We start from the raw sequence: 23,980 nt of genomic DNA on the forward strand, positions 1-23,980 counted from the left end.
TTACAACGTACAACCAAATCGTTTGATGGTACAGAATTTCAAATATATCTTAAATATCAGGAATGTTAGATGTTCCAGGAAAGTGACCCCCTCCCATAAAAAAACTACCTTTCCTCTAAAAGATCAATTTTTTTTAAAAATATTGATTACTTTTGTAACAGTACTGTCTTCCATAAAAATAAGATTAATATTTTTTGAAGCAATAAGCTCAGCCCAATTGGCCCATTGTAGGTGTGGATTTCAGTTCCACATAACAATTCTTTTGATCCCAGCACGGAAGGGCCCCATAATGCTCCATTCTAATTAGATGCAAAAGAACCGAGTGATTAGGCCTAAATCATGCATCATATTATACTGATTTGGCAAAATTTGGTGTCCACCATTTAGCAGTCAACCCGTCCGAAACAAAACAAGGGCAGTCCCAGACCTTGTTTATCACCGTGTCTCTCTAATAAACCAAGAAAACAAGCAAATCTTAGTTCCAACATTAAAAAGATCATATTTTTTAAGGTTAGTTTGACAATTTCTTGCATTATACTTTTGTTTTCTTGTAATGCTTATCTTGTCTTAACAATGTTAGTCATGAGATTCATGTGGTCTCTTGGTTTCTGAATTAGATGAGAAATGGATGATGGGTTCTGTTTATTTTCATAAATTGTAGATGATAGTGTTGTTTCTGTTTCTCATCTGCGGAAAGAATACGTGAAAGCTAGTCTTTAATACATTTTTGTTGGTTTTGTTTTGGTTGTGGAGGTTGTTGATTTTGGATTTGTATTGCTTGGATTTTGACGCCTAGGAGATTTTGATGCGTGGGTTGGTGGTGGTTTTGTTTATGGGCTCATAAAGTTTGTTGCTTTATGTATTTTGGTTGGTAAAGAACATCTTTTTTTTTTGCTGTTTCTGTGTTTTGAATGCAGAAAGATTGGTCTAGGTTGTGGGTTTGTTGAGTTTTTAGGAAATAATTGAAGAATTCTGGAGGAATTAACAGAAAGAGCAGTGTTGATGGATTTGCAAAAGGAGCAAGAAAGAGAAAGGCGTCGATTACGGGACAGGCAAAGAAGGCAAGCAATGAGTGTTGAAGAGAGGGAAAAACATCTTGCGAGACGACGTAGAAACTATCAGTTGCGGAGACAAAGAGCGCGAAATGTGAGAGACCCTCAGCTCAGTCAGGCCAGTCTGGTGGATAGTGACGAAATGCTTATGCTCCCCAGTAACGGGAATAATCAAGCAGTAATCTCTGTTCCTGCCCAGTCTAATGGAATTTCTGATGTCGATTGGGATCAAAGACAAGGACGTGTAAATGTAGGCAATGCAAATTCTGTGGGTGAGTTTTGTGATTTTTGTAATGCATTTGATTTGAAGGCAGCCTGATACTCACTAATAGTTTATTCAGCAGGTTTGGAAATTCCAGCACATAAGTTAGCTAAATTACCTATAAGGTCACGTCTAAACCATATAAAGCACCTTGCTCGGTCACTGGCTGATACTCTGGATATTGGTGATAGTCACAAAATTACAGCAGATTTGACGATGACTGGAGACGCAACTTTCAACTGTAAGCTTTAGTATTGTTATTTTCATTTGATCCCGCATCATAAATATTTGTTTGAAATTATTTGTCAATTGAGTATCCCATGTTAAATGATTCACATGGTTATACAGACATTTGTGCATGTTCCACCTTATAAGTTCACGCATTGAAACTGTGGTCCAGGCACACCACCAAAACCATTACGATTGAATCGTGTTAAGCATCTTGCACGGGTATTAAGCTCTGATGTAACACCGACAACTGTCCCAGATCGCAACGGTGAAACAAAGGGTAAGAAATACATGTTTAAGTTTGCATAGCTATCTTTTGCTTAGTCTGAATCAAGGAATTCTTTAATCCAGTGGAACAGAATCTGTCAAGTGGAGAACATCTGATGAGTATAAATCTGCCTAAAGTTGTTCAGACTATCAACTTTAGTGGTGGAGATGAATGATTGTGCTCCACTGGTAACGATCATGAATAATTTTACATGGTACTTGCTGGTTAGGGCACACTTTTCATATACAAGAGAACCATGGCTGGAGATTTAATGAGTTTTTTCCTGTTTATTTCACTGTCCTTCCCCCCTGGGGAATTGAAGAAGGAAGCTTTTTCTCAGACACATACAAGGGATGGAATTTTCCAAGCTCCTTTAAGTTTTTCAAATCGAATATAATGTGAGGTAGATAAGTTACTAATCTTTCATAGTACTTGCCTTGTTTTCTTGATGTAACTAATTCATAGAACAAATAGTTTGCTTTTATTATGCATTTATTCTTTGTAATACAATCCATATGCTATCATGTGTCTGCTGTCTCTTATTTATAATCATTTGGATCTGAGAAACTTTCTGTGGATAATTGCTACAATTTCTTCTGGAAAGTTTGCTTGCAGCGTGTTCCCTAATTTAACTGGTTTAGTAATTTATGTTATATATTTTTTACAAGTTCTGGTGAATGCTGAATAAACAGGATGGTGAAGAGTTTGTAGTAGTTTTCTAGGTAGCAAACAAGATCTCATACTTTTACTTCACGCACATGTAAACTGCCCTTTATGAAAATGTTTCGAGCATATATTATGAGTGCCCTAACCGACATATGATGCTGTCATTTTATACATGTCAGCACAAAGAACAAGGGTTGAGCTTATGTGAGGGATGAGAAGGATTAAGTAGCCGGTTCAAATATTAAAGGTCAAGGGATGGCTGGTATTTTTTACATTCATTGCATGTGATTGATCATATGGCCTAAAGAACAACTGCATCTTTCTAAATATAATTATTCCAGAAACAAGTTATAAATGACTGCTTATCTGCAAAACGTAAAGCATGCATTGAGTATATTGGTGATTTTTGAATTTTCAAATTGCAACATAGATTAATTGCTTTACAAGTAAATGATAGTCCAAATTTATTTTGAGGGGTAATGGAAGAAAAACAAAAAAGATGCACCTTGCAATTGATTGTTGATGCCAACATGCTTAATTTTGAACTTCTCATTGAAAACTGAGGGTGTGTTGGGCAACTTTTGTTAGAGGCTTGTACTACACAGCATACAGAGTTCATCAATAATTTTCAATCTGGACTAACCACACTGTTGTTTTTCTTGTTATCCTGCAGCTCGAGGACAGAACAAGCAGAGGATGCTACAGAAAAAACATTGTACATATTGAATTGGACAAGGTGAATTTAGATTAGAGGATAGTTTGAAGCCTACAACTGGAAGCTTGGAGTGCATTTTTTTTTTCTGTTTTTCGTCGAGGATGTTTAAAAAGAAAAGGAGTTGTAGAAGCCTTAAACACCATCTTCGTCCATTTTTTATGTAATGAGGTTTGCTTGGCAAATCCATTATTCGGGTTGCATTGATTCTTTTAAGAAAGCTTTGTTGTTTTGTAGTTTTTCCTTTACTTTTGTCGTGTAGCTTGGCTCCATAGTTGTTACTTGTTAGACCTGATTCTGAACCAGCCAGGAAAATTCTTGATTACTGGATCATCACTGGATTTTTAGTTTATTTATTTATTATTATTATTATTATTATTATTATTATTATTTTGTAATTATCAAATATGACCAAGGAAAATTTAGTATTTTAGTGTAAATAAAATATTTTTTACTTAGAACCTGACCTGACATGGATGCGCGCGGATAATCTCATACTCTTTTGATAGCATGTTCAGCTATTACACTTCAGCTTTCATAACGTTTTAATCCTTAATCCTTGTAGAATCGTCTCCGTTAATGGGTATTTTTATTTTTTAGATTGTTATTTTTTTTAATATTTTAGTTTATTTTATTTTATATTAAATTTTATGTTTTTATTGCTATTTTTTTATTTTTTAATGTATTTTATTAAAAAAAATTAAATTTTATCTCTTCATATTTTATTGATTGGGGTTTTGTTAATTTTTTTGATTAATTTTAAAGATTTCAAGGATTGATTTAGGTATTTTTATTTTTTTTTACAATTAATTTTTCATGATTTTTTTTTTTAACAAGCTTATCTTAATTTTATATTTTAGATATTGCATGTTAACTTATCTTGATTCATACAAATATTTTTTTTTAATTTGTTAATGTTGTTGTGTATTTTTTATTATATCATTAAATTAATTAAAATTTAATTTAACTCTTAAATTTTTCTTATTTAAAAATATTATCGTTGTCTAAATAGTTTTTTCTATGCTTAAATAAAATTTAATCTAGTATGTGGCTGGTACACCAAACTAGTAATGTTATATCATTAATTGTAATAGAACTTTTAATGAAATAATATTTTTTAAAAAAAACTATATTTTCCTGTTCTTTATAAATATACGTAATAAGTTATGCCCAAGAAGAATGGGCTACAAATCGGTCTGGCCCGTAATAGGTAGGCCTCTTGTTAGCTAGGGCAACTTATACAAACCCTAATGACACTGTCGGCTATCCTCTAACCCTCACTTCATCATCAGCCACAACATATTCATCCAACGGTCCAAAATCAACCCACGAAATTCTATAAATAATTATAGTTGCTTCTTTCATTCTGCCTCCAGCTCCACAGCTTTTGCCATGGCCAACAACGCAGTTTCTTTCCAAGCTTTGCTTCATATTCTTCAAAGATTTGATCTATTCAAAGTTTTGATCTTTAATCGTGTCTTGAGGTTAATTGAAATAATGTTTTTTTTTCTTTAGTCTTTTCTCTTTGTTATTAATATATTTTTAGGTCTTAATCATGGTTAAGACTTGTGTTAATTGTGACGGGGATTTGAACTTCAAAATCCTTACTATAACATTGGAGCAAACGATTTGTATCAATGCTTGTAAATTCCAATGTAAAACGTCACAAATAAAACCTCAGACATGTTGAGGTCCTCCACCTGGAGCTCCTCCGTGTGATGGGGTGGTCTCATATTCCATTGCCTTGTGTAGCAGCGTCGCTGCCTTTACAATTTGGGACTGGCCATGAGACATACATTCATATTCTCTTAAGCTTTTGTTTGAAAATGTTATTTCAATGTTAATTGGTGTAGCCTATGATGAAAATTTTCACCAAATTACCATCTTTCGGGACTGAATGGCTTACCAAGCCTTGCTGTCATTCTGCAATTCTGAGGCACAGGTTCTTATCTTTTTCTTTATTATTTCTTTAATTGGATTGTTTCTTACTTCTAAAGTTAATTTTTATTTTTTAAAGGGACTGTTCATGAGCCATATCTAGTTAGGTTGGCCGTGGATGGAATTGAAATGATCTCTAAGACCTCTAAAAGAGGTTGTCTACCTCCCTTAACAAGAAACTAGTCTTGATTTTTAGAACATCTCCAATGGGAGATGTGATTTAGAAGAGTTAAATTGATCAAATCACTTTTTAAACAGTTTTAACAGGGGGGTTTTATGGTTACGTGCACTCCTATTATCATGAGCTCAAGCTTAACGGTTTAAGTGTTGCCCCAAGGGCAAAGGGCACAGATACTGAACAACATATGGAGTTATTAATGAGCGAAGTCCCTGACAGAGAAATGGTGTTCATGCTAGGAGATAATGGAACCTTGAGTGCCTAGAACTTCATCGGGTGTCCCTTCACAAGGCAAGACGTGAAAACTTTGTGAAACTACTCAGAAGGGGTAAAAACACGGCGATTTCTTTAACTTAATAAGCAGACATTATCAACCTCATTAACCATGCAAAGTGCTTTCATCGCCAACCCAAATGAATGCTCATTAGGGGAAACACCCTTGCTGAACTCGCATCGAAAACTTTAGATCCTTGGTGCGCGGCTGGTCATGTTAAGCTTAATATAATACTAAAGGATAAGAAATTGATGGAATTAAAATTTCGAAGAAGTGAAAAAAACAAATGAAGACTAAAATTTTTCTTAGGGCCGCACCAAAACTCCACACATGTATGTTTAAGTGTATTGTTAATAATAATAATAATAATAATTGGATGCAACACAGACAAGGAGAAGCTACAAATATATCCGACAAAACAATACATGACCTAAACCTTGGCAACAATAAATTAATAAACACCCTTCATATCCCAATAACAACCTTGTAGCTCATCCGGGCAAACAAGCTTCTCCCACAATATGCCATCACCAAAATAAAAAGGGATTCTAAGAACAATCCCTTCCTCTTTCATTCGCAATAAAGATTACGCGTTCATTGAGTGACAATAGTCCTTTTGGGTACCAGCCCATTTCAATATCTCCGTCGAAGATTTCTCATCAAGTGGCAATTCAAGTTTACAAAGTTGGAACGGTGTTTTATCTTATTGATAGATCTTCCATGTGCTTTAAGGTCGAATGGTTGAGTCATCTTTCCCATTCTGTCTCATATACTGACTCATCATCTTTTGAGTTAACACCACTAAAGTTTCTAACAAACCCAGATGGAAAAAGTGATGAAGATTGTATTTTGATCAAAGATTGAAGGCTTTTGCTCACAGGGGATGCGAGCTTTGGTCCCTTCAATATTAGTGAACAAATAAGGCTTTTGAGAACGACTGAGCATCACGTACCTCGATAGAAAAACAAGAGGAGAGAGAACTGAAGATCAAGGATGCTATGTTTAGTTTGAGACAGAAGCTGAAGTAGAACTACGAAGCATAGATAGAGCAAAATTTTCGTTAATGAGTATTTATTTTATGATTTTTTTATCAACATTTTCAACTAGTAACAATAACAATAGTGAACTGAACCCAATTGGTTTTTTTTTCATGATTGCAATTGTTCAAAATCCCACATTCATCACAGTACAAATTTTTCCCCTTCCAAAAGATTTAACTGTGTGTACAATCCTACAAAGGGGGTAGAATATGCATCCTAACAATTCAGTCCTGAATATATTGCACCGACTGACAGCACAATAGCAAAATCAGCGTATTGTGATAATAAGAATAGTTGAGCTACGGACAGGAGCCACACTGAGCCTTCTGAGATTCCAGGACCATTCTTGCAGCTTCCACAGCAACTTGTCCGCTGACATAATGCTGTCGACATACTGGCATATAAACATCAGCCCCACCAATCAGTTCTGTCTGTGTCTCCTCGGTCTTTCTTAAGGTGAAGAAGGCACGTTTTCCACAAATTTCACATCGTGCGCTTAACTTGGTTACAGAATCAGCAAGGGGAATTATATCAAGAACGGAACCAAAATTCCTCCTGTGAACATTTTATTCCACTTTCAAAAGGGACACCATTGAATTTGAGAGGAAGGTTATAATATATGAAGTCATGAAACACAACTAAAAAAAGGGTAATGAGCAAGAACTCTGGAGAAGAGCACAAGAATGGGCACAAAATCATTGAAAATAAGTAGCGGGGAGCTTGAAATAAACCTCAGATAATCACCATCCAGGCCAGCAACTATCACAGTTTTGCCATCATGATCAGCAACTTCACGGCAGAAATCATACAAGTCTCCGAAAAATTGTGCTTCATCAATGCCAATCACATCAAGCTGTCATCAACTAATTGTCATTAGTCTTTATTATCAAGTTTGCATATCAAATGCTTGCAAAATGTATAAGCCCAACATCCAATATTCAAATGTTTTCCAATGCACTTCTTCCAAAAGAAATTTACCTTTCATTTTAAAGACATGAAGAATTAAAACTTCAAATGATGTTTAGGAAACTTAAACTGCTAAATTACTCATTTATGAGAGTTCAGACAAGTTGCTTAATAAATGCTTTGAGAAACGTTCTATAAAATACAAATTAACACATTTTGGAATTGAGATACCTGATCATAAGCATCCTGACCAAAACTCTGTTTGAATGATGATAGATTGGGCAGTGCGCAACATGGTAATTTAACCCCATCATGTGTCACTACTGAATCCAACCCATATCTATTATCCTTGTTTGATTTTATAATTGCTACGTTTCTGCATTACAGTTAGAAAAAGAGAATGAATTAAAACAACAACAAATATGCTGATAATAGGACACTTTTTAATTCCCAATGGGACACCACTTTAGACTACCTCACCAAAACTGCTAATTGGCAAATCCTAAATCCCAAATACAAGTTGGACATATATGTTATTTCCTACTTGCTATAAACTTTCAATTTTTACTGTTTTAGTATCACAACATAATCTTTTTATTTTTCTCACAGCAGCATCAGGACAGAATCTTAATTTTGAAGCGAGTATAAAATAGCCTAGTAAAAAGAAGAAATCTCAGGGTACAGTTGTTGCAAGAAAATTAAATTGAAATGGCTACATGTTAACATTGAACATGAATTCTGAGCAAATTATGACAAAAAAAACTAGAGAATGTTGGACCTTGATCAGGCAATGAATTAGTTATATTGATTAGGAGGGTATTATTTTACTATTATGAAGAATAAAACAAAACAAGCAAAGCTCAAATACAATAATACACAGACAGCTTTACCTCAGGTGATCAACCTACGCAGCTTAGCACCAAAAAACTCTAATAATCAAATGGAAGCTCAGCCAAGGGTGACACAGGTTTTGGATAAAAGGAATACATTGTAAACCACGTTGCAAATCCTTTTACTCCTCACTGCTAACTTTTATCGAGTCAACAAGAAGGCTGGTCATCTTCATGACATGTCATCGATCATACAATGATTTCAGTGTTTTCCCTTGATGCTCAAAGTACTCACATCACAGTTGGGTGTAGTTCACAAAATTTATCGGGTTTCATCACCCAAATGAGCTAATACTTCTTTCAACCTAGAGCCATTCTCTTGTCCATCCTTCAACAAGGTGCATTTTAAACTTGAAAATGAAAGCTGTCTGTTGCTAGAGAATGCATTTGTGATCATTAATGTTCCTTATCTATAATGGATTCTCCAAATTGAGTTCCAGTAAGTTAAGAGCAATGACTCTCAACAAGATAGCGAAAAGATAATACGCAAAGAAAATGGGCTCTGTCAATAATTAACAATCACTCAAATCAGGAACATAGCCTGCATCATTTAAAATCCAAATCATTTCAATAATAGTCTTGTATATCTCCTCAGATTCCCTATGAGATTTATCACCCTGTAGGAAAAAGTGGGCCTTCCCTTGAACCTCAATGCTGCTATAAGCAGGCTCTTTATTTATTTCTGTATCTCTCATCACTCCCCTAACCTCTGCAACACTATCCCAAAGTCCAAAAGCAGCATAGGCATTTGATAAGACTACATACTTTCCAGCATTTTCTGGATCCAGTTCAAAGTATTTCCTAGCAGCAAGCTCTATGAGGTCCATATCACCATGAATCTTACAAGCACCAAGCAAAGCACCCCATAAAACTGAGTGTTCCTTGCATGGTGCATTAACAACAAACTCATAAGCCTCTTTTAACCTCCCAGCACGGCCTAGAAGATCGACCATGGCTGCATAATGTTTCACTCTAGGCTGGATTCCATAATCTCTCCTCATTGATGAGAAATAGGCCCAACCTTCATCAACCAAACCTCCATGGCTACAAGCAGAAAGGACTGCAAGAAAAGTAACATAATTTGGTTGGAAACCTTCATCTTTCATCCTGTGAAATGATTCTATCACCTCTGCAACTCTTCCATGATGGCCATACCCAGATATCAAAGAAGTCCAGGTGACAACATTTCTATTTGATGATTTATCAAAGACCAAATGTCCATCAGACAGACTGCTGCATTTGAAGTACATATCCATGAGGGCACTACTGACTACAACATTTTCTTTAAGAAAGGACTTTATCATGACACAATGGGCTCGCTTCCCATGCTCCAGTGTTGCTAAAGTAGCACAGGCTCTGAAAACTGATGCAAAGGTATACTGGTCTGGTGTCAGACCATTTTGTCTCATTTCATAATAAAAACCAAGTCCCATTTCTTCAAGCCCTTTTTGCACATATCCAGCAATCAATGCGTTCCAAGAAATCAAGCTTTTCTCCATCAACATGTCAAACAACAAATGCATAGTCTTTAAATCCCCAGATTTTGCATACAATATCATCAATTTAGTCTTCAGGTACTCATTCGGAACATACCCAACAATAACCATTTGTGCATGGATTCTTTTCCCTTTACTATAAAGTTTCTTGAAAATGCATTCTTGCAACAGAAGAGCATAGGTCCCATGGTCCACTTCCAACCCTGATCGCCATAATAGCCCCACGGCTTCATTCATTCTCCCCGTTATACAAAGACCCTTTAATATTTTTTTCCAATTCACGCAAATTCCTAACCTGAAAGCTGACAATGTCTACCAGTGATAATCTCACTCCATCAATCCAACAAAAAAACATTGCCAAAATCCCACCTTTTAAAGTTTAAACTAAACCATTAATTCCCCTATAATATGTATCATACGACATTCACGTCTATAATCTACAAAAAAAAAAAAATGCATTTCACTTTGTCTAATATGAGCCTCGAAACAACCAATATATCAACAATGAAACTATAAATTCAAAGCCAAACTCAACAAAAGAAAAAGTTTAAAAAATTACGCAAACAACAAAATGAAATTCAAACAAAGAAACCACATCATAAAAACACAAAAAAGCCAAAGAACAAAAATTTAAACCTGCCATCATTGATTTCAGCTTGAACCCGGTGAAGAAGAGTAGTAGTTTTGCCAGCGAACATAGGACCAACAATCACATGAATTTCACCAGATGAAGAAGAAAGAGAGGATTTTGAATGGACACACCGAGTCTGAATTGGAAAATTTGACGGAAGTGAAATCATAGAGGGTTTTAGAGGGAAATAAGAAACGGGGTTTTGAAGATTAGAGAAAAGATTAGATTTTGAAGCTAAAGAGAAGAAGTTGGAAGCTAAAGGTATGGCCCTTTTGGACATTGGAGAGAATGAAAATGTTGGGATGATTAGTGCCTTCATTCTTGAAATGGTAATTTTTAACATTTATAAATAGAGGAAGGCTTTGTAATTTTGGGTATTGCTCATGTGACAAAGAGATGGGGTTTTCATGGTTTTGCGAAATTTAGGGTTTAAGGGATTCTGAAGAAACAGGTTGTAAATATTTTATTTTTTAAAATTTATTTTTAATATTAAAATATTAAAATAATTTCAAAACATAAAAAAATTAAAATATATTTATGTATTAGAAATAACGATATAGCCATGAAAACAAATAGGACAGTAGAGTTCGAAATTTCAAATAATGTGGTATCTTTTTATAAAATATTGATGAGTTGATGTGGAATTAGGTTGATCCAAAATTTAGATTAATATAAATTTTAAAAAATAAAGAATAAATTGATTTAATGTAATTCAATAAAAAAAATTAAGTCATTCATGATTTAAGATAAAACTAAGTAAATATCCACATTAAAAACACATTGAATTTTTTAAAAATAAAATATTTTAAAAATATTTTTTTAATTAATTTTATTTGTAAATAATCCAAGTTAAATCTATCGAATCATAACCTGAGCATTATCTCAAATCAATTACAAAATGAGGTTTTGAAACTACATTGTGGTGTCATGTTTTTTTCTACCCCCAAAGTTCAAGTATCTCGGACCAATCTTCTTTGGTTTGTTGGTAGTTCATTGAAAGTGGGTGTGTTGCCTTCTTGCCTTCCATTACAGAGCAGACATTCAAGCAATTTCATTAAATAAAATTATTGCTGCTGCATGCCATGCATTGCCTCCTCCTAGTTCTTAGATCATCACAAAATCGAGATTTGAATCTTAAAAAACGCCTTATAAATCTCAAAAACTTATATTTTCCTTGAAAGTAATCTTGAATTATTTAAAAAACAAAAATCAGTTGAAAATAAAAATAAAAAATCTCGAGCCCTTGTCTATTGTTTCCAGCGATATTAGAAATAAAAAAATATTAGAATAAACATTAACATCAATAATAGCCTTTGGACATGATAAGTGGCCTGCGAGGTGATTTTTTATCATGATATTCCCATCTTTAAAAAGGGTAAAGGCAGAGTGGGTACGGTCATGGAATTGTAATCCTATAACGTCATTCATGTGCACTATCTTTATTTTATATATATATATATATATATGCACAAAATGTGTATTTGTTGATGGATATATGTGTTCTTGGTGTTCTTTGGATGGGTGGGGAAGACAAGGATCCCTTCTGTCTCTCGCACATCTCCACCTTTCTTTCTGTTTTATAATATAAAGGTGTGTCCGAAGTTGCTCTCACAAAATAACAAGGAAGTAACCATCTTATCTATTGGAACATTTATCGGCTATCCACTTGTTTGTATATGATTCCTCTGTTTCACCAATCTGCTCATGGACATTTTCAAAGTCACCTCTGTCTCTCTGGGTAGATTTGGTGCAGGAAGGGGATGATGAGTCGACAAAATCATCCAAGATTTACCTGTTTTTTCTAATATAAAAGACCAAAACGGCATAGTTTTGATTATTTTACTGTTTTACTACAAGTTAATTCGGTCAGAAATCGATCTAAGTTATAATTTGATTGATTCAGGTCTCAGATTTGATGATCGAGCATCAGAGACTTTTAGTTATAACTAGGCTTTTTATAGATAACTTTATCCAAGCATATCTAATGGGATAGGATGATTAGCCATGCCTTGCCTCTACATCAAGCAACCGTATTGTGTGGCAGAAAACAGCCACATTTAAGGTTTGTTTGGTAGCATAAAATGAAAAGGATTTTTAAGGGACTACAGAACACTTACTAAGGAACACTCATAAACGGGAGTTGGGTTCTTGTCTTTCTTTTTTTCTAGCACTGGAAGCCTTTAATTTTTTTTTTCCTAATTTTCACTAGAAAATAAATAGTTTTCTCATCCAAACAAAAAATCATAGCAAACATGTTTCACAATAACAAAGGAATTAACTTTAACCATCACTCGCATCAGAGCACAACAAAGGACCGTTGCTTTCTTCAAAGGTAAGGAGCCAAAATCTCATCTTTATAGATTTTTTGGATGCCTGAGATATGGGATAATTAATGGTATCCTAATATCCTTTATCTAATCCTCGAATTGTTAAACCTTTCTGACCATTTTCAATCAATTCATTTAGGGAAGAAATAGCAAAGGAATTAACTTTAACCATCATCGCTTGCATTTTAACACTCTTTTTTTTTTTAATAAAAATAAAAATCTGCTGAATTTGTATGAAAAGGACTCGAAAGTTTAATGGTGAAAACTTCAAAACAAGAAAACTACTTTCGACCATACAAAACAATAATAATACTAATAATAATTATATATATATAAAAAGTAAAAGGTGGCAAAATTTAATTCTCGGAAAGTCACCATCCTCCATCTTCTCCTTTGTAACTTTCTTACACGAGAGGATAGCCAAAGCTAAACCTCTCCATCTCTCTCCCTCTCTCTCACTATATATATGTATTAAGACGCAAACATAAGAACCCATTTTTTTTGTAGTTGTAAACAAATCCACTCTCTCTCTCTTTCTTCGATAAGTTTGAATCCTTCGATAAGTTTTAATCAACAACAACAGTAACTTCCAAAGAGAGAAAGAGAGGAGAGAGAGAGCAGAAAAAGAAAGGGTCTCTCTCACCCTCTCTTGTTGTCATGTCTCCTCTCAGATCTTAGATTTTTTAAGTTTTCTATCTGGATTTTTTTCCTGGTAAACTTTCAATCAAAAAAGCAATCTTTTTGATGATGAATTCCGGGTTCTGGATCTTGTACTCATTTTCTTACCAAAGTTGGTATCTTTCTGTTTGTTTCTCAGGATTCCTGGATTGCTTTTGCTTGATATTTGATTGTTTGAAGGTTGTTTCTACTTTGGTATTGAATCCAAAAGTGGTCTTTTGATATACGCTTGTAAATATCCGAGCCTTGCTTTGTATCTTTGACAAGGTATTGTTTTTCTTGGTTTAATCTGCATTATGGTATGGTGTGTTTGATTGTTGTTGTTAATATAGTATCGTGTTTTTTGTTGAGTTGGATGTATTGTGGCAGTGGATATTGGATTGGATTTTGTTGTAGATGTGTCTATTCTGTATTAGAATTAAGATCTGCTGTTTGATTGGTATAGAACGGACATGGCTTATTTTTTGATGAGATTGTTAGTTTTATGTGCTGATTGTTTCGTTTTATGTTTGTTGGTGACTTTGTTGGTGGGATTTGTGTATAGAATGGAAATGGAGCTTGGAAAGTTATTCATTGGTGGGATTTCATGGGACACAAATGAAGATCGTCTCAAGGAGTATTTCCGGGCTTTTGGGGATGTTTTAGAAGCTGTCATAATGAAGGATCGAGCCACTGGTCGTGCTCGTGGCTTTGGTTTTGTTGTTTTCGCTGACCCTGCTGTTGCTGAGAGAGTTGTGATGGAGAAGCACCTTATAGATGGTAGAAATGTAAGTTGTTATGTTTTGATTCTCAATAATTTGGGTTTCGAACGATAATGATTTACTTCTGGTTAAACTTGATCATCATAAATTTCTATCCTATCAAAAAAAATAAATTCTATTTTTTGTGATTCTGTGGCTGTGTATGGTAGATGACGACAAAAGGATTATTTCTGCTTTGTCTAGAGTAATAATGTAGACATTTTATTTTCCTTGGGAGGTAGATGGGGAATTTTTGTTGTTGCTGTATGTCAACATTGAACAATTCAATAAGACTCAGAGGTTAAATGTTTAGAAAGCTAGCTGGCATTACTCCATGAGGTATAGGATGTGATGAAACCATTGTCAGCATTCTAGTTCGTTTTGTTTCAGCAATTTTAAACAGCAATCAGAGATTAGAATTTCACAACATAACATGTGCATTTGCTAGATTGTAAAGAAAATCTTCTTTTAGAATAAAAGTACACGTGCTGAGGGATATGAGAAATGGCTTCCATGAGAGTCAAGTTGATCGGAGGACACAATCAGGCTTCAATAAAACAGACAAACTGTAATTAATGTCTCATTAGTGGCTGATGCTAATGGAAAAAACATTGGTGCAAAAGTTGAAAAAATGAGGGAGGTGAAGCTTATCTACACAAAAGGTGAGTAAGCTTGATACATATTTCTGGTAATTTGTTGTGCTGCTGAAAAGTTATGAACTACGAATGAAAAATTTTACAAGATAAAGATATATAAAACGTGTCAATCTACTGTCCCACATCTCATGCCAGCCCATGTTTTCAATACAAACAGACGATTCCGAGTAATTCAAAAAAAAAAAATTTGCAACATCATTAGGAAATGAAAGTGAAGATAAATTTTTTGCTAAGTTTCTCAATTCCAAGTTTCCATTGCTTACATGCAACAAACAGACGATGTTTTGCTTCACTGTTTAAGTAGTTATGAAACTTCGGACTATAAGCAAACATGGGAAATATATTGTTACTAATCAATCTTTCCTTTGCAGGTTGAGGCAAAGAAGGCAGTTCCTAGGGAGGATCAGAGCACTCTGATAAAAAATAGTAGCAGCATTAATGGCTCACCTGGTCCTGCCCGAACAAAGAAGATATTTGTAGGAGGTTTAGCATCTACTGTTACAGATAGTGACTTTAAGAAGTACTTTGATCAGTTTGGAGTGATTATAGATGTGGTGGTTATGTATGATCACAACACTCAAAGGCCAAGAGGTTTTGGATTCATCACCTATGATTCAGAGGAAGCGGTTGATAGAGTATTGCACAAAACCTTTCATGAACTCAACGGTAAAATGGTTGAGGTCAAGCGGGCTGTCCCAAAGGAATTATCCCCAGGGCCAACACGGAACCAGTTAGGAGGACTTAACTATAGTCCAAGTAGAGTCAGTAGCTTCCTCAATGGTTATACTCAGGGACATAACCAAAGTTCTGTTGGAGGGTATGGAGTTAGAATGGATGGTAGGTTTAGTTCTGTTAATGTTGGACGGAATAACTTTTCTCCATTTGGTACTGGTTATGGGATGGGATTGAATTTTGAGCAGGTTTTGAACCCAAGTTATGGGGGAAATTCAAACCTTAATTCTAATGCTGGCTATGGACGAGTCAGCCCTTCATATAGTGGAAATGCAAGCAGGTATGGCAACCCCATAGGGTTTAGTGTAGGCAATGGAGGAAGTAGTTCTGTCTTAAATTCAACAGCCCACACATTATGGGGAAATGGAAGTAGTAATCATGCTTCAAGCGCCAACAACTCCAGTACTTTTATGGGTTCTGGAACTGGAAACTCAGGAATGGGTTCTTTTGGAGGTATTGGAGCGCTTTGGGGCTCCTCTGCTAATTCCGGGCAAGGTGGAGGAGTTGGCTCTGTCAATAGCAGTAGCAATCTAGGCTTTGGCAGTGGAGATTTTGATATTGATCTAGGAGGTGTAGGTTATGGAAGAAACAGTAGGACAGGTGTTGCCCTGACATCATCTCATGTTGCATCCAATGGTGGTTATGAAGGGGCTTATGCAGACTTTTATGAAAAGGGCTCATTATATGGGGATTCCACCTGGCAATCTTCACCTTCAGAGCCAGAAGTGTCAGGCTCATTTGGTTTTGGGCTTGGAACTGCAGCTTCTGATGTTATGACTAAAAATTCTGCTGGTTATGTTGGTGGTTATGGTGTTGCTAATAGACAATCAACTAGAGGTAGGTATTCTTTCCCCCCATGTTTATGCTGATTCTTCTCTGATAATCAATGCTGCCTTTCCTCATGTAACATTCATTTTATATTCCTATCAAAGCTTTCATAACTCAGAAGAACACAACTGTCAATGGGCGAAACTGCAGAATATAATGAGAATAGTCTCTCTTTGTGGATTTCCCCATTGCGAGTCCGTAGTATTACTCCAACTGTCCAACATTTTGTGCCGATTCCGCAAATTATTGGACCTGATTGTCTAAGCTCCTTTATTTTTTATCACCTAGTTGTTGCTTTCATCCTAGTACATGTAATCTTGCAAAATCTTACACGCCATCATCACCATTCTCTCTGGTGCTGACATGATCCTGTTGATTTTCATGCGTTTCAGGAATTGCCGCATAGGGTGATTATGATATAGGTGAGGTAATCTGGTGAAGTGAATTTCATACATGTTTCTTGTCCAGATGTTCCATTCCATAAAGGAAACATGATTCAAGCAAACTGGTTCGTGTTTTCATCATAGAGAGCAGTCCAAGGAAATCTGTGTATGGTTTGAGCTTTTTAGATTTTTCTAATATAGGTCTTTCCTTTCTTGAAATTTGATTAAGATGTAAAAAATAACGCTGTGGGGTATACTCAAAATGATTGTACGATGCATCATCTTTCGTGACACTGATATATATATATATATATAAAATCGCTGCTCCTCACGTTGTGGGGTCACTAATATTGCGTGTCAATAAATCATAACTATGAAGAAGAAAAAAAAATAGAAACCTTCGAGGAAAGCTGTCCCGTTCAAGTCATGGGAAATGCAAGTCAATTCAAAAAATGATGCTGTTCTTTTGTCAAGAAATTATAATGATGATGTCTTAGAAAAAATTAAACCTAGTTTTGATATGACAGGGGTGAAGATTAATTTTCACATTATTTAATAATTCTATATAAAACAAAATGCACATGGAAGAAACCCTAGACACACCATAAGTGAGCTTCTTCTATGGATTAAAGTCATCCTCTATGATAAGGTGCTCCTTTAGTCATTGTGTTTCATGCCTTGTGTTTTCTTCTGTTTTTCAAGTTATCATCATCTAGACTCTAGGTGGTGAATTTAACTGTTACCTCCTGGGCCTGCCTATCATCATCACGTATAATTACCTCATTGCCATACTCCTCCATTTCTGTGTTGGCTTCTTCTTGCTCATCAAAAATTGTTTAGCCACCTATAAAGAGACCAAACTTACCATCTCCATCTCCATCAACTATTTTTTACTAAATTCACCATTGTTGATTGGATATCGACCACATGTACATCCCCATCATTCTTTCCCTCTTCGTTATCACGAAATCCTCCTCGTCCTCCTCCCTCCTCCACTTCATGATCATCGCCCTAGCTCTCCTCCTCTACCTCGTCATTGTACTCCTATCTTCACACACGTTCATGCTTCGCTTCTTATCGACAATTAACTACAACTAGATAGGTGGTTTATGTTATATTATAAGTTAGTTTAATATTTTGTAATATAAAAAAAATTACTAAGATGATGTAAATATTTTAAAAAAAATATAAAACTTAAATTATTGATTTAGCTGGGTTTAATAAACTCAAATAATTTAAATATTTTGAATAAAAAATACAATAACAATAAATAAACTTAAAAAATTAACAATGAAAAAAATTATAAAAAAACCTAACCCAAGCTCATTATGGTTAGTATGTTAAATCTGCAACTTTAACATAATACTAGGAACCCTATCCCTATAGAAAAAAAACTAAATAAAATTATGAAACCTAATTACTATACAAGCCAATAATAAAAGTTGAAATTAAAAATTTTTTTAAAAGAATCAATAAAAATATCATAATCATCCCGGATTAATATGACAACTACACTATCATTTTCGACTAACTATCTTTGCTAGTGGCCATTGAATCAGATATAATTTTGAATCATGAAGACAAAAAAAATCCAGAGTTTTCTTCTTTCTATCTTTGGAGAGCATTAACCATGGAAGATGAGAAGGAGGAGGTCTCATTGATGTCTCCATGCAGTGCAAACCAACAAAAATGGATGATCGTCAACTACACTTACCTCACTTGCCATGTACTCTAGAACAACAGCAGGAAGCTTAGTCCAGTCTCTTAATTTGTGTTGTGTGCAGAGGTAATAAAAGCTGGAAAGAAAGAGAATTTTTTTTAACTATTATTATTCAAAACTACATTGTATTATTTTTTTTGGTTCAAAATAACATCATTTTAAAATTCATCCAGCAACCCTAACCCTTAACAGGATCAGACTTTGAATTGGATCTGCGAACTATGCTCGTAATCTAAGGTTCATCGTCCAAATTCTTGCATGAACCGAGGAATTGCCTCGCAAAGTTTGTAAAATGTGGTAATTATACGAGCACCACATTTGTTATATATATCAGCCAATCTATGATGGACGGGGCTTGCTACAGCCTAAACTATTCATATTTTTCACGGGAGAAGGATTTATCTACAAAATTGACCGTGTAATCTGAAACAAACGCAGGTTTTTAGTATTCCTCACAACATCTACTATCTCTTGACATCACAAACTCCTCTATTATAAAGCTTGATACCTCACGTGGAACATGGCATCTATGATTAACAGCCAGCTAATCTCAATCAAAATTATGCTAACTGTCATCTTAATAATTGCAAATAAAATAAATAAAAACATTATTTTATCATTTAGGATCAAATGGGTGCTTGATAATGCCTATTGAATTTGCTTTATGTTCTTTTGCGGAACAAATGATTTAATTTAACTCTTTGTTATTTAATTTCTAAATTTTTCTAGGGTTTAGACCCAAGAATATTATCTAGTGGACATCCTATACCTTAACCATTAGTAGGGTATTTTAGATAACTTTTAGTTACTATCTTGAAATATAAAAACAAAAACAATTGGAAGTTTTCGTAGTCCTTTTTATTTTCAAAAAATATATAAATTTATTTCAAAAAATTATATATTTTTATATCCTTTTCCTTTTTCCGGCTCTTATATATGCTTTCGTTCTATCCTGATCTTAGAGTTACAATTTCATACCATCCATTCTCATCTTGGAGGCCAGCAATTAGGGTAGGGATATTATATACATACTGCACCCATATCCTATGGTGCCTGTTAGATTGAAAAAGATCATATCCTTGGACACTGCCACTTCTTTCTTCAAGCATTGAAAGAGATGGTAATTAAAAAAAGGAAAAGAAAAAAAAAATAGGAGTGGCAATCAAAGACGATTTCACCATGCATAAAATCAACCATGAAAGACGAAAGTCTAGTGAACCTGGAACACGAGTGATCTTGCATTACACATGCTGCATGACAATGTTGCGAGCCTGGAACCCACTCCCATCCGAATGCAATGTCAATTCGTAAATAACGTCAACAAACAAAGGTCTAGGAAAAAAAGAAAAAGAAGAGGTGAAAAACAAGAGAAGGGCTTGCACCAAGGGTGTGAACATTGTGTGATATAATTCTTTTTAAACCCCACGAGATCATTTACATTTGCTACTCCAATTTATCATCTTCAACCATCATTAACTTAGGTGAACAAGTAGAAGAATTCTATTACATCGAACAAAATCAAGAAACTAAACAAATGGAGAAGTAGGGATGTAATATGAGTGGCAAATTCGGGCTAAAGAGAAAGAAACGGGCAAAAATAAGTAATTACGCTGCAGTGGTTACTAAGATGAACAACACCCTTTTTTAGTTTCTGCATTGCCTTCTTGATTCCCATCTCCCTGTAAAACCACGGTCTTTCCGTTTCCCAGCTCAGGAGCACCTGGTTTATTGAGTTCTTGTGATAATATAACTTTCCGGCTTAATATATTGTAGATCTCTTTAACAACTGTCTGAAAGGCAGCAGCAACGTTGGAGGAATCGAGTGCTGAAGTTTCCATGAAGAACAAACCCTGTGCTTCAGCCAAGTCCTTGCCTTCCACTGTTGGTACCTCTCTGGCATCCTTGAGATCGGACTTATTCCCGACAAGTATTGTTACTACATTCATGTCAGAGTGAGCTGTCCAACAAAAACCAATACAAAATCAATCTTCCATCTGAAAGGAAAAGTGTCAAAATATATGTTGCAGGCATTGCGGTTCAAACAACAAACTGGTCTGCAAAGTGCCCTCATCATAATTTTACTTCAAAGACTATCAAACCAGATATCAAATCAGTCAGTACAGAAAAGGAAATGGAAGGATTTAAATAATTAGCAAAAGTTGTAATGAAACTTACTGTGAAGTTCGTTAAGCCATCTGCCAACGCTATCAAATGTTTGGCGCCTACTGATGTCATAAACGAGAAGAGCTCCAACTGCACCTCTGTAGTATGCAGATGTTACAGCCCGAAATCGCTCCTGACCTGCTGTGTCCCAGATCTGTGCTTTAATTTCCTTTCCGTTAATATCCATCTTTTGGGTTTGGAACTCTACCCCTATTGTAGACTTTGAATTGGGGTAGAATTCATCTCTAGCAAATCTTGCAAGCAAATTTGATTTCCCAACAGCTGAGTCGCCAATTAAAACAATCTTGAAAAGGTAATCTTCTGCTTTGTCATCCTCAGAGTAAAAGGCCATTTTTCAACTTTCACAGAATGGCAAATCTATAGAAGCATGTCTGTTGCTGGAGAACAACTGGTTGGAAACAAGCCAACAATGCCAATAATGACTAGCCTTCCATAGGGCAGCTCTCTTCAGGGGAGCTTAATATTTACCTCAGAAGAACCAGAAGCTCCCCTGTACAAGATGAGGAAATGGAATTAGAATATCCAAGAATGAGGGCAGAGTACAAAGGAAAGTTGATAGGCAGGGAAAGTAAAACAGGACAAGGGTCACTGTTGAGAAATTAATTAGAAGAACATGTTGGAACCCAAGGAAATATCTATCTTCCGAAGCTAAAGTTGGCGGGCCTCATAAAAGTGTAACAAGTAACTTCTACTCCATCCTCTGCTTTCTACCGCTTGTGTAATTCTATCAGGTGCTTTTTCTTTGTGGAATCCAGAATTTCTCTTCAAAATGAGGATTACCGTCCCTGCAATATCAATAAAGCATCAGCATCTAATTTTCCATAGCTTGACAGAAAGTAACCACTGTAGACAGAAACTAAAGAGAAGAAGAGATCAAGTGCAATGTAACCAGAAGCTTAAAATTTTTAAAGCAACCCTTTCTCCCCTAACATTAAAGCTAACTCTATCGGCCTCCATTTTTTTTCATAGCATGGATTTCTGTCTCCTTCATCCCTTTTGTTTGACCCTAGAAGCAGCCTTTCTCCCCCTATATTAACCTAACTTCAGCCCATCTCTTGTTTCAATCTTCCAAACTCACCACAGGACTGCACAATGGTGGCCAGATCCTTCCTGCACTCTACCGAATAAATTTACATCGACTTAACAGATTATGATCTCGAAACATCATAATAGCCATGGATATGACAATTGGAGATCAGAAGAGAATGAGTAGAAAACAATTCAAATAAAAAAAGAAAATTACTGTCTTTTTTTCTGGACTAGTTGCACTAGCATTAATATACTTCCCCACCGAAATCTGGATGCCGCTCCTGTAACTTATCACTCAAAGGTTACTGCTTCCTCGTACCTACTTCTCTTCTACCCTATGTTTCCCAAATAGCCAAAGAATTATATGCACTGTCTATCACTCTAAAAAAGCTAATTGCTTCCATTCATCTAAAGTCATAAATACAACACTAACACAAACAAACCAAATTGCCATGGTATACAATATAAAGCTGAATGGCATCCTCAAACATGCAATTATGCAAACTAGACAAGCCTAAGATCCAAAATACGGAGCAAGAAGGAAAGTAAACCTCTAGACTACAGAGGCCTATATCTACACATGAAGCAAGAAACACATAGCCTAACTCATGCATCACATAAAATCCAACAAAAACTTCAATCATTGTCCTAATTCACAGCACATTCTGAACATCTCAATGTAGAACACTACACAGACAAGCGCCGTAATGCTTTCCAATCCTGTCAAATTGTAAACAACAAGCACTACAAGCTGCACATAAAGTCAACAATTTTATGCAGTGATGTTCATAGTCAACAAAAGCAGTCATTACAAGAAAAAACCATGGAAAACTAAGCTGTAAACATGATCTCCTTAAGTTTAAACAAAAACCCATTAAGGATTAAACCATTTTGAACCCAAAAAAACAACATTTTAACAAATTACAGATCATGTAATAATAAAAGGAATGCAATCTTTCACCATGTTTTTGAATTTTATTGAGACCCCGGACGGAAATTTAACAAAAAACGAAGAGCCCTTAATTCTTCAAGCAACTAACTACAAATTAATAAAGCACAAAAAATTAAACATAAAAATTAATAGTCAACAAAAAGAATAACAAAAAAGTACCTTTTTTGATGGGCTCCGAAAATCAAATAACGAAACCGAATAGCGAAATGGATCTTGTGGGGCATTTAGAAAATTAAATGATTTAATAATGGCGTTTTTTACTTGAAAAACGAAACGATTTTAGACAGAGAAGCAGAACACAGCTAGTCACAGGAAGAGAGAGAGGTTTCTTTCTTTTTCTTTATTTTTTCTCAATGTGTCTGTCTGGTTTTAAGCCGTTCAAGCCAAGTAATTGATGAGCTAATAATAATAATAATAATAAACAGGGATGGTTTTTTTTTTTTGGGTACTTGACATCTGTAATAATTATTTTTTAAAATATTTTTTAATTTAAAATATAAAAAATAATATTTTTATTTTAAAAAAATTATATTTAACATCAATATAAAAAAATAAAAATATTACTTTTAAATAAAAATATTTTTAAAAAAACCTGAGTTCCATTGCAACTCTCAAGCAACATCTTTTTCATGTTTAAATTGTGCCATGGAATTTATTTATTTTTATTATTGATACATGTCTTTTATAGGATCAAAGGAAGAAGTTTAATTTTAATGTATAGAAGTTCAAGGCTTGAGTTTCATTACTAAGTATTTGATTACTGAAAATAAGGGCAAAAATAAATAAAAATATAAAATTAATTTACTAATATAGTAAATTTTTATACTTTTAAAAGAGACAGTAAAAAGAGGAATGTTTTTGTTTTCTATCCCGAATACACTAACCAAATTCTATCCTATTTTTTTACTAATATAGTAACTCCATTCACATACGTAGCATTATGTTTTTTTATATATTTTATTTTCTAGAGTAATAGGGTTCATGAATCACATGTCAGTAATTTTATTTTTATTTTTTTGGTTAATTTCCAAATTTGTTTTACGACATGTTTTATAAAAAAGAAATGTTTGACTTGGACATGTACAAGCTACCTTTAGAATAACTCATAATGGTAACATAAGAAAAGATAGTGTATTTAGAGTTTTTTTTTAAAACATAACATATATAAAAAAAATATTTTTCAAACTAGAATACATGTAAAATTCCTAAA

The 23,980-nt window shown here is 34.7% G+C and overlaps 4 protein-coding genes across 18 annotated transcripts; 2 read left to right on the forward strand and 2 right to left on the reverse strand.

The window, feature by feature from the left end:
• The first annotated feature begins 282 nt into the window (after window positions 1-282).
• On the forward strand, window positions 283-3,427 carry LOC105136509 (uncharacterized). 9 transcript variants are annotated; one of them, XM_011041893.1, is made up of 7 exons: window positions 283-510; window positions 918-1,324; window positions 1,394-1,555; window positions 1,715-1,822; window positions 1,894-2,024; window positions 2,133-2,738; window positions 3,150-3,427. In XM_011041893.1, exons 2-5 carry the CDS (start codon window positions 1,003-1,005, stop codon window positions 1,983-1,985), a joined length of 684 nt encoding a protein of 227 aa, XP_011040195.1. In that variant the 5' UTR covers window positions 283-510; window positions 918-1,002; the 3' UTR covers window positions 1,986-2,024; window positions 2,133-2,738; window positions 3,150-3,427. The 9 variants fall into 9 exon arrangements, with proteins under 9 accessions (XP_011040195.1, XP_011040196.1, XP_011040194.1 ...); XM_011041894.1 differs by having other exon boundaries at window positions 2,136-2,213; XM_011041892.1 differs by having other exon boundaries at window positions 1,894-1,998.
• Window positions 3,428-5,406: 1,979 nt separating this feature from the next.
• LOC105136511 (thymidine kinase-like) lies at window positions 5,407-10,980 on the reverse strand. Of its 4 annotated transcripts, XM_011041899.1 has the most exons (5): window positions 10,547-10,980; window positions 7,756-7,900; window positions 7,350-7,471; window positions 6,901-7,173; window positions 5,407-5,869 (listed from the first exon to the last, which is right to left on the reverse strand). In XM_011041899.1, the coding sequence occupies exons 1-4, from the start codon at window positions 10,882-10,884 to the stop codon at window positions 6,918-6,920; spliced, it is 861 nt and encodes a 286-aa protein (XP_011040201.1). In that variant the 5' UTR covers window positions 10,885-10,980; the 3' UTR covers window positions 5,407-5,869; window positions 6,901-6,917. The 4 variants fall into 4 exon arrangements, 2 of the variants coding, with proteins under 2 accessions (XP_011040201.1, XP_011040200.1); XM_011041898.1 differs by lacking the exon at window positions 5,407-5,869 and having other exon boundaries at window positions 6,700-7,173; XR_844358.1 differs by lacking the exons at window positions 5,407-5,869; window positions 6,901-7,173; window positions 7,350-7,471 and adding an exon at window positions 8,415-10,205 and having other exon boundaries at window positions 7,814-7,900.
• A 2,267-nt stretch (window positions 10,981-13,247) lies between these two features.
• LOC105136512 (heterogeneous nuclear ribonucleoprotein 1-like) lies at window positions 13,248-17,233 on the forward strand. The gene is made up of 5 exons (XM_011041900.1): window positions 13,248-13,580; window positions 13,686-13,813; window positions 14,091-14,313; window positions 15,314-16,511; window positions 16,895-17,233. Exons 3-5 carry the CDS (start codon window positions 14,092-14,094, stop codon window positions 16,906-16,908), a joined length of 1,434 nt encoding a protein of 477 aa, XP_011040202.1. The 5' UTR covers window positions 13,248-13,580; window positions 13,686-13,813; window position 14,091; the 3' UTR covers window positions 16,909-17,233.
• Window positions 17,234-19,981: 2,748 nt separating this feature from the next.
• LOC105136513 (ras-related protein RABA5a) lies at window positions 19,982-23,132 on the reverse strand. 4 transcript variants are annotated; one of them, XM_011041901.1, is made up of 3 exons: window positions 22,930-23,132; window positions 20,781-21,574; window positions 19,982-20,562 (listed from the first exon to the last, which is right to left on the reverse strand). In XM_011041901.1, exons 2-3 carry the CDS (start codon window positions 21,118-21,120, stop codon window positions 20,228-20,230), a joined length of 675 nt encoding a protein of 224 aa, XP_011040203.1. In that variant the 5' UTR covers window positions 21,121-21,574; window positions 22,930-23,132; the 3' UTR covers window positions 19,982-20,227. The 4 variants fall into 4 exon arrangements, with proteins under 4 accessions (XP_011040203.1, XP_011040205.1, XP_011040207.1 ...); XM_011041903.1 differs by lacking the exon at window positions 22,930-23,132 and adding an exon at window positions 22,780-22,837; XM_011041905.1 differs by lacking the exon at window positions 22,930-23,132 and adding an exon at window positions 22,481-22,742.
• Window positions 23,133-23,980: the final 848 nt, after the last annotated feature.

The sequence above is a fragment of the Populus euphratica genome, unplaced genomic scaffold (assembly GCF_000495115.2).
Source record: "Populus euphratica unplaced genomic scaffold, PopEup_1.0 scaffold142.1, whole genome shotgun sequence".
Classification (NCBI taxonomy): domain Eukaryota; kingdom Viridiplantae; phylum Streptophyta; class Magnoliopsida; order Malpighiales; family Salicaceae; genus Populus; species Populus euphratica.

What these genes read in the sequence shown, in the direction of transcription:
- LOC105136511 (XM_011041899.1), bottom strand. Translation starts at nt 10,884, where the DNA reads ATGTTAAAAATTACCATTTCAAGAATGAAGGCACTAATCATCCCAACA. An exon ending in GCTGAAATCAATGATGGCAG is followed by an intron (nt 7,901 to 10,546) that starts GTTTAAATTTTT and finishes ACTGTAATGCAG; the next exon opens with AAACGTAGCAATTATAAAAT. An exon ending in GTCAGGATGCTTATGATCAG is followed by an intron (nt 7,472 to 7,755) that starts GTATCTCAATTC and finishes AGTTGATGACAG; the next exon opens with CTTGATGTGATTGGCATTGA.
- LOC105136509 (XM_011041893.1), top strand. Translation starts at nt 1,003, where the DNA reads ATGGATTTGCAAAAGGAGCAAGAAAGAGAAAGGCGTCGATTACGGGAC. An exon ending in AGGCAATGCAAATTCTGTGG is followed by an intron (nt 1,325 to 1,393) that starts GTGAGTTTTGTG and finishes TAGTTTATTCAG; the next exon opens with CAGGTTTGGAAATTCCAGCA. An exon ending in TCGCAACGGTGAAACAAAGG is followed by an intron (nt 1,823 to 1,893) that starts GTAAGAAATACA and finishes TCTTTAATCCAG; the next exon opens with TGGAACAGAATCTGTCAAGT.
- LOC105136512 (XM_011041900.1), top strand. Translation starts at nt 14,092, where the DNA reads ATGGAAATGGAGCTTGGAAAGTTATTCATTGGTGGGATTTCATGGGAC. An exon ending in ACCTTATAGATGGTAGAAAT is followed by an intron (nt 14,314 to 15,313) that starts GTAAGTTGTTAT and finishes TTTCCTTTGCAG; the next exon opens with GTTGAGGCAAAGAAGGCAGT.
- LOC105136513 (XM_011041901.1), bottom strand. Translation starts at nt 21,120, where the DNA reads ATGGCCTTTTACTCTGAGGATGACAAAGCAGAAGATTACCTTTTCAAG. An exon ending in ATGGCTTAACGAACTTCACA is followed by an intron (nt 20,563 to 20,780) that starts GTAAGTTTCATT and finishes TTTGTTGGACAG; the next exon opens with CTCACTCTGACATGAATGTA.